General features: G+C 46.5%; 1 protein-coding gene across 1 annotated transcript; it reads right to left on the bottom strand.

Annotated features, from left to right (window-relative positions):
• Positions 1 to 7,014: 7,014 nt before the first annotated feature.
• Positions 7,015 to 8,099, bottom strand: LOC123099769 (two-component response regulator-like APRR7). The gene is made up of 2 exons (XM_044521865.1): positions 7,529 to 8,099; positions 7,015 to 7,414 (listed from the first exon to the last, which is right to left on the bottom strand). The coding sequence occupies exons 1-2, from the start codon at positions 7,844 to 7,846 to the stop codon at positions 7,157 to 7,159; spliced, it is 576 nt and encodes a 191-aa protein (XP_044377800.1). The 5' UTR covers positions 7,847 to 8,099; the 3' UTR covers positions 7,015 to 7,156.
• Positions 8,100 to 8,834: the final 735 nt, after the last annotated feature.

Raw genomic sequence — 8,834 nt, 5'->3', positions numbered from 1 at the left:
CTTTATCGGTCAGACCGCATAACAACATACGTTGTTCCCTTTGTCATCGGTATGTTACTTGCCCGAGATTCGATCGTCGGTATCTCAATACCTAGTTCAATCTCGTTACCGGCAAGTCTCTTTACTCATTCTGTAATACATCATCCCGCAACTAACTCATTAGTTGCAATGCTTGCAAGGCTTATAGTGATGTGCATTACCGAGTGGGCCCAGAGATACCTCTCCGACAATCGGAGTGACAAATCCTAATCTCGAAATACGCCAACCCAACAAGTACCTTTGGAGAAACCTGTAGAGCACCTTTATAATCACCCAGTTATGTTGTGACGTTTGGTAGCACACAAAGTGTTCCTCCGGTAAACGGGAGTTGCATAATCTCATAGTCATAGGAACATGTATAAGTCATGAAGAAAGCAATAGCAACATACTAAACGATCGAGTGCTAAGCTAACGGAATGGGTCAAGTCAATCACATCATTCTCCAAATGATGTGATCCCGTTAATCAAATGACAACTCATGTCTATGGTTAGGAAACACAACCATCTTTAATTAACGAGCTAGTCAAGTAGAGGCACACTAGTGACACTCTGTTTGTCTATGTATTCACACATGTATTATGTTTCCAGTTAATACAATTCTAGCATGAATAATAAACATTTATCATGATATAAGGAAATAAATAATAACTTTATTATTGCCTCTAGGGCATATTTCCTTCAGACCCATTTGTTGGGGATCGTAGCAGAAATCAAAAAATTTCTACGCATCACCAAGATCCATCTATGGAGTTTACTAGCAACGAGAAGGAAGGAGTGCATCTACATACCCTTGTAGATCGCGAGCGGAAGCGTTCAAGTGAACGGGGTTGATGGAGTCGTACTCGTCGTGATCCAAATCACCGATGACCGAGCGCCGAACGGACGACACCTCCGCGTTCAACACACGTACAGAGCAGCGACGTCTCCTCCTTCTTGATCCAGCAAGGGGGAAGGAGAGGTTGATGGAGATCCAGCAGCACGACGGCGTGGTGGTGGAAGTAGCGGGGATCCCGGCAGGGCTTCGCCAAGCGCAAGCGGGAGGGAGAGGGAGGCGCCAGGGGCTAGGGTACTGCTGCCCTCCCTCCCCCCCACTATATATAGGCCCCCTGGGGGGCGCCGGCCCTGGGATCCCATCTACATGGGGGGGCGGCGGCCAAGGGGGGAAACTTGCCCCCCAAGCCAGGTGGGGCGCCCCCACCCCCAGGGTTTCCAACCCTAGGCGCAGGGGGAGGCCCATGGGGGGCGCACCAGCCCACCAGGGGCTGGTTCCCCTCCCACTTCAGCCCATGGGGCCCTCCGGGATAGGTGGCCCCACCCGGTGGACCCCCGGGACCCTTCCGGTGGTCCCGGTACAATACCGATAACCCCCGAAACTTTCCCGGTGGCCGAAACTGGACTTCCTATATATAATTCTTCACCTCCGGACCATTCCGGAACTCCTCGTGACGTCCGGATCTCATCCGGGACTCCGAACAACTTTCGGGTTTCCGCATACTAATATCTCTACAACCCTAGCGTCACCGAACCTTAAGTGTGTAGACCCTACGGGTTCGGGAGACATGCAGACATGACCGAGACGACTCTCCGGTCAATAACCAACAGCGGGATCTGGATACCCATGTTGGCTCCCACATATTCCTCGATGATCTCATCGGATGAACCACGATGTCGAGGATTCAATCAATCCCGTATACAATTCCCTTTGTCAATCGGTACGTTACTTGCCCGAGATTCGATCGTCGGTATCCCAATACCTTGTTCAATCTCGTTACCGGCAAGTCACTTTACTCGTACCGTAATGCATGATCCCGTGACCAACCACTTGGTCACTTTGAGCTCATTATGATGATGCATTACCGAGTGGGCCCAGAGATATCTCTCCGTCATACGGAGTGACAAATCCCAGTCTCGATCCGTGTCAACCCAACAGACACTTTCAGAGATACCTGTAGTGTACCTTTATAGTCACCCAGTTACGTTGTGACGTTTGGTACACCCAAAGCACTCCTACGGCATCCGGGAGTTACACGATCTCATGGTCTAAGGAAATGATACTTGACATTGGAAAAGCTCTAGCAAACGAACTACACGATCTTTGTGCTATGCTTAGGATTGGGTCTTGTCCATCACATCATTCTCCTAATGATGTGATCCCGTTATTAATGACATCCAATGTCCATAGTCAGGAAACCATGACTATCTGTTGATCAACGAGCTAGTCAACTAGAGGCTTACTAGGGACATGTTGTGGTCTATGTATTCACACATGTATTACGATTTCCGGATAACACAATTATAGCATGAATCAATAGACAATTATCATGAACAAGGAAATATAATAATAACCATTTTATTATTGCCTCTAGGGCATATTTCCAACACCATTTCCATGTCTCATGCCAGCGTTTAGAATAGCAAGATCGTGCCACGTGGTTGTAGGCCCCACAAAGTTGCATCTGGTGTTGGTACGAGAAATTGACCGAGGTTGGATTTTTTGGCAAGTAGGGGCCAAATAATCTGTGTGATTGACCATGTTGCCATGTAGCAAGGTATTAATGCCAGATTTTGAGCCTGATTGTAAGCGCTGAGATAACAACATCGAGCAATTAATCACCTTATGATCCGGAGTTGAGCAATGAATACAGATCACCCTGGCCATGCAGGATAATCGAGAGTGACCCCATTGGAGGCAGCAAGCGCACAAATTGGCCCAATGATTTGCCAGCGTAGAAATTTCTTTTTCTGAATAATCGGCTTGGGCCAGGTCTGCTTTATGTTGGGCTAAGAGAATAGGGGGCATTTCTTATGTGGAGGAGCATATTTGAAAGCAGAGGATAAAAAACTTTGCGGCAACATCGGGTATTTAAGCCACAAAGGGCATTTAAAGGAGCCAAGAAAGAGATGTGATTGTGATTGATTATCCTCAAATTTTGCCTGAGCGAGATAAATGTCCATTAGACGCAGTCTATCCTCTCGGGGCGTTGTTACTGTAGCCTCATTAATGCTGGTCGAAAATGATCCAAATTTGATATTTTGAGGCTCGGATTGACGATGAACTTGAGAATGATCAAACGATCTTGGAGGAGGTAAACATCCTGAAGAAGAAGAAGCTTCAGTAGCATGCTTGTTAGAAAACTCCATCTTCTTAATGGGTAACAAAGCAAATTTGCTTAATTCTTTCACCGAGGCAGAGCCCAAAGCATCAACAGAAGTATGGGTAGCAAGACTCGTAGAAATGGCAACGGGTTTGCGGGCAGATATGCAGGTAAGTTCTTCATCAGCATGCCAACTAAAATTCACAAGATGGCTTCAATTGAAGCGCCCATTGAACAAGTGGAAATGGCAAATGAAATCCGGTCAAATACGATCCTTGAGCCCGTAGATAAAGTGACCAACCTTGTTATTGGCCACAGAGAAACGAAATACCCGAGGCTTGATTTGAATAACCATGAAACCAGCTGCAATGCCTCCAATACAACATTGTAGGGCAATGCCTACCGATTCAATCGAAAGTGGGAAGGAGGCCGATGAGAAGGAGACCACCAAGAAAAACTCCTTGGTATCTCGAGATGGAGAGACGTGAACCGTAGAACCAAATTTCTTCCTCACCTGATCTGCCAGGGCCACCCCAGGACCAAAATCCCAGTGTAGCAAGCCCTCCATCCTTCAGATTCTTACCAGAGATCGCCATTGGGGTGGGTGGAGCAGGTGGGAGGAGAGGTGGGAGCCATCAATTTTTTGTTGTTCTTGAGCCGGAATTTGTTCTTTTGTGCATCTTGCAAATCATAATATTTTGAAAGAAATTTTACAGATACGTCGTGAATATGTATAAGTTTTCACATATTTATTTTCTATTTTTTAAAAAACTTGAAAAAAATATTTTTTTTCTAAATCATTTAAAATAAAGTCCTCCAATGTACCCGCCCACCAACCCCGCAAAAAAAATTTACCCGTCCACCAAATCGCACTATGTACTCCATGGAGTACTATGGAGCATGGAGCTCGTTTCACAAAAAAAATGTTAACTTTTTTTTCTACAAACACATATTCATATTCTTCAAATATGCATAAAATTTCATCAACTAATTTAATTATTTGCATGCTACAAAACATAAAAATGTGATCCAAATACGATAAAGAAAAAGCCTATTTTAATATGTGTATTTGTATTTTTTGTAGATGACATATGAATATGTATGTTCATGAAACTTTATACATATATACTACAAATATATGTCTACATGAAAAAAAATCCAAATTTTTTTGAGATGTGGAAAAGGTATTTTCGCTGAAAAAAATGAAGAGCTCAATGGAGCTCTGCCTCTACATGCACTTTTCATGTAATATGGTGCTATTAGAGCATCTTCAACAGCAGCTCTAAAATATGGCACAGAAAAATAGATTTAGAGCACTAAAAAAAGTTCTATGGCATCAGAAAATTTTCTTCTCCAACAGTAAAAACTCTAATAATTGTCCTAAAATAGGACACTACAATTGCATGCATAAACAAATAATATCAAACTCAACCCAAAAAATATGTAACAAATAAAACACAAATAGTATAAACATAACATCAAATTCATCAATCCACAACATCAATCATTACATATTTCATCAATCCACAACATCAAATTTGACATAATTGTTCATCGCACATAACAACAAAGTTCATCACACATGACATGAAAACATAAAGATAAAATTAGTGGTCTTGTTGCCCATGCAACGTCCATCACTCCTCAATGAGAATTTTTAAAGATATTCGTGGGTATGAGAATCTCGAATGCCATGGTACACCTGAAGAAAGCATCGAATTCAGTCTTCCTTCTACGCACCCACACCATTTGTCCATGAGTTCGTAGAAGGTGTAATCCAAAATTTCCTCATGCTCATTCTCTATGATCATGTTGTGCATGATCACACATGTAGTGATAATGTACCAGAGGATCTCTTGATCTCGAAACCTAGTCAGTCCTCGCATAATAGCAAACTGGGCTTGCAAAATTTTAGAAGCCCTTTCCATGTCTATGCTAGCAGTTGCTTGAGCATTATGGAAGTAGACTTCTTTTTTACCTTGGGGGCTTGAAATTGGCTTCCGAAAAATTGCCCACTTCGAATATACCCCATCTGCAAGGTAGTAGCCCATGTTGTATGGGCCATTTGCTTGGAACTCCACTGGTGGTGGTTACCCATTTGGCTGACTTTGCAAACAGATGTGACCTCTCGGGCACATTATGTCATTGCAAGATCCAGGAATCCCCAAATATGCATGTCAGGTTCATGTCTCCTGGTTGGCCACGGCCTCAAGAATAATTGTGGCACCCTTCTTGTGTCATTTGAATTTGTCCATATCATGATGCAGGGTAGTTCTTTCACTTCTAGTGCATGCAATCAATGGAGCCAAGCATATCTGAAAACCCATAGGCTTTGTTCATCTCCAAAAGCCTCGCCATGTCCTGAGCATTGGTGTTCTCAAATACTCTGACCTAGACACTTCAACCACCGCCTTTGCAAAATTCTTGATATAAAAGATTTAACTTCTCTCTCCCATTGGCAAGTTATTATCAATGAAATATACCGGAGCACCACATGTGTTAGGGCCAACCTTACCATAGCACCTGACAAGATTGACAGTTGATCGAGCAAGACTGCAAGTGAGGTGGGGGCTATGACGAGTCGAGCAGCGGTGATTGGCTAGAGCAGGCCAGTGTGGTTGGAGTCTTCTTATAGGCCTAGCGCGTGTGTGTGGAGAGGATTATGAAATGTCATTGTAAACACTTACAACAGCTGATCTCCTCTAGAATCCTTCCTCCTTCCTCACCTACCCCGTCCCCTTTCTGCCTCACCACGAACTACTCCTTCTCCTACATCCATCGAGAGGCGAGGAACGTTACATTTGGTATCAAAGGTCCATTGATCTTGCGATCTGGAGACTACATACCCCAATCCGCACTACCAGAAGAAGCAAGCGGTGGCGATGGAAGATGGGCGGATCGCCAACGAGGCGAGACTGGAGGCGATCCAAGCCTCTCTGGAGCTCTGGTGCCCAATGGTCACACACATCCATAATCAAGTGGACGAGCTGCATTCACAAGTCGGGCGCATCGCTCTCCATCCCTCTCTGGCGACGCCTCCGGATTCAATCCTGGAGGACCCCAATAGCCAGGGAACGGTCGCTGGGAGGGGATGGCAATTGCTAATGTTTTAGAGGAGAGCCTCTGACGGCTCATAGGGGGTGCGCTGACCCTCTCTATGTGGCCATCTTTCGGCGGCATTCACTATAGTTCTTGTGAGAACTTATCCACCTTGCGATGATGCGGCCTCTTTCGATCCAAATGAGGAGGTTGTGGCCTTCTTCGGAGATGGATTTGGTTGGATGTGCCATGTCGGTCCGTAGTTGCTTGGTGATGGCATTCCCAGCTGGTGTCAGTCTTCCTCTCTCCTGAGAGCCGGCATGTTCTTGTTCCCGGTGCTTCGTTCACGGAGGAGGACCTTGGCGTCTTCGACTCCATGCCCCAGTGTTTATCTTCATTATTCGTAGCGTGTGAGGCTTAGTTTGTTGTTGTCCAGCACATTATATCTTATCGCTTGTTTTTCCTTCTCTTTGCCTATGGGCGTCTACTTGTAATCCTGGCCGGTTGATGGCCGTGTTAATTCAAGGTCAGGCTCGGTCGATGTCTTTTATCTAAATAAAAAGGATGGCAATTTACATTGTGGGAGGGTGGGTGGCAATTTCTTTAGAAACACATGACAACTTTTGAGAAGAAGAAAAAAAATACGACAAAAAGGCAGGATTTACCATCTCCCACCATGTAAACTTGTCATAAAAAACATTTGCTTGCCATGTTCGCCAAAAGACAAGTCTTCTCTTTTGGTTTCTCTTTCCTCCACCTCGACAGACACTGCTAAGATAACATCATTGCGCATGCCCCTAGCTCGTGTTAAAGGAAATCTTCTTAGTTGGTCGTTTTGATATTAACATAAACACGTGAAGAATAGTAGTGGCGGTTCCAGTACATATAGCCAGCTTTGTTGACAGAGAAGGTAGGCGATAAATTAAGCAGTAAGTATAGTACGTAACTAATATGCGAGGAGTAATTAAGGAGCTAGCTAGCTACTAGTAGAGGTTGATGGAGGAGACGGCGAGGTAGGAGGCGATGAGCTCGTCGTCCTCCACGGCCAGCGCGCCCTGCATTGCCGGCCACCACTCCGGCGGCATGCTGCTGCTGGCGTCGTTGACCAGAGACACAGCCGCCGTCGTCATGGTCGTCGTCGGATCCTCCGGCTGATCTGCTGCTGCGTCGTCGTCGACGTTGCGCGCGAAGCGGCCCTTCACCCTCGGCCGGCTGTCCGCCAGCGTCTTCCGGCAAGCGTACTAAAAACCAAAACACAACACACAGAGTTGACGCGACGACGAGTATACACGCACTTAACGTGGCATGCATTGTAGCTACCGACCAGACGACGAGACTGGCAAAGATCAACGTACCGTGATCTTCTTCTGGAAGTTGCGTTGGTTGCGCTTGGTGCGGTACTTCTCGATGCGCTCCCGCCGCTCCTCCGCGCTGTACCGCCCCACCGGAGCCGGCCCCGTCCCCGGCGGCACCGCAAGAGCTTGGAGGTCTCCGGCGCTCATCACACGCTGCATCGACTGGGAGTAGTAGTGATGCTGCTGCTGCTGCTCTTGTAGGAGCAGCAGATCACCGTAGCTGCTGGACGCCATGGAGGGGAGCAAGGGACCATTGCTGCCGCTGCCGCTGCCGCTGTTGCTATAACAAGGAGAAGACGATGTGCTCCAGTGATACATCACCAACTGTCGTGGACTCGTGCCTGCGCTGTGGGTCTACTGGCTACTCTTCGTTGGGTGGTGTAACCGGCATGGAGATCAGCTACTCTATATATGTGTGCGCCAGTATGTAGGAGTACAGCTACTAGTGCTATTGCTCTGTACGTCTGGCGTCCTTAAGACGCAAGTCAACTCTGATTTGAAACGACCTACTACTACTGCCTTGTGCGATGAGACCATTCCAGGGACGATATAAAGTCGTGGCAAACACACACGATTCTATCTTTCCTGGAACAACAATACGTGGGTAGTACACTACTGGAGACGATGCAGATACAAGCTACGTCGAAAACAAGCTGGCAAGCATACATGACCTCCCTCATGCTACGCGCAGACCAGCTCAATGCAGGAGGCACCATCACCAATACATGCAACTTTACTGACACTGGAGAATCTCAATCGATCTTGGATACACGGCACAACCAGGATAAATGAAAGCTGGCAGTCACGACTCAATATAGCAAGAATGTGGGTTAAGGGCAGCACTGGAGACATGAGCAAGTTGGGGGCGATCTCCTACTCTTCCCACTCAAACCCTTGAAACCATATGCCTTTCTTTTCAGCACCTACACATGCACTGTGCTCAACTTGCAATTGACTACACAGCAACAAACAGGCCCTGCCACTTTGCTCCAATAAGCAAAACCGCGATTCCGTGGGGCTAGGCATGCCAAACATTTGGCTGCTTTTAACGTTCCAACATTCCTAATCATTTCTTAATCAGAGCACTGGAAAGCATGGGACGCAAAGGTAAAGGTCTCGCGTGTTTATTTATGGGACGTGGCTAGCGGGCGCACACGCGCCCAGCTGTCTAGCCGAGCGCACCTTTCTAATATGGAAGGGACCACTGCGCGTGCTGTCCGACCGCTGGAAAAGGGAAGAACCGGTCCCTCACTCTGCTGTCCCCCGCGTGATTAGGAAGATGCTCTGCCACGTCAGTTCGCATGCA

Source organism: Triticum aestivum, chromosome 4D (assembly GCF_018294505.1).
Source record: "Triticum aestivum cultivar Chinese Spring chromosome 4D, IWGSC CS RefSeq v2.1, whole genome shotgun sequence".
Taxonomy (NCBI): Eukaryota; Viridiplantae; Streptophyta; class Magnoliopsida; order Poales; family Poaceae; genus Triticum; species Triticum aestivum.
Note: the sequence above shows the minus strand (reverse complement) of the source record. Positions and strands in the feature narration are given on the sequence as shown.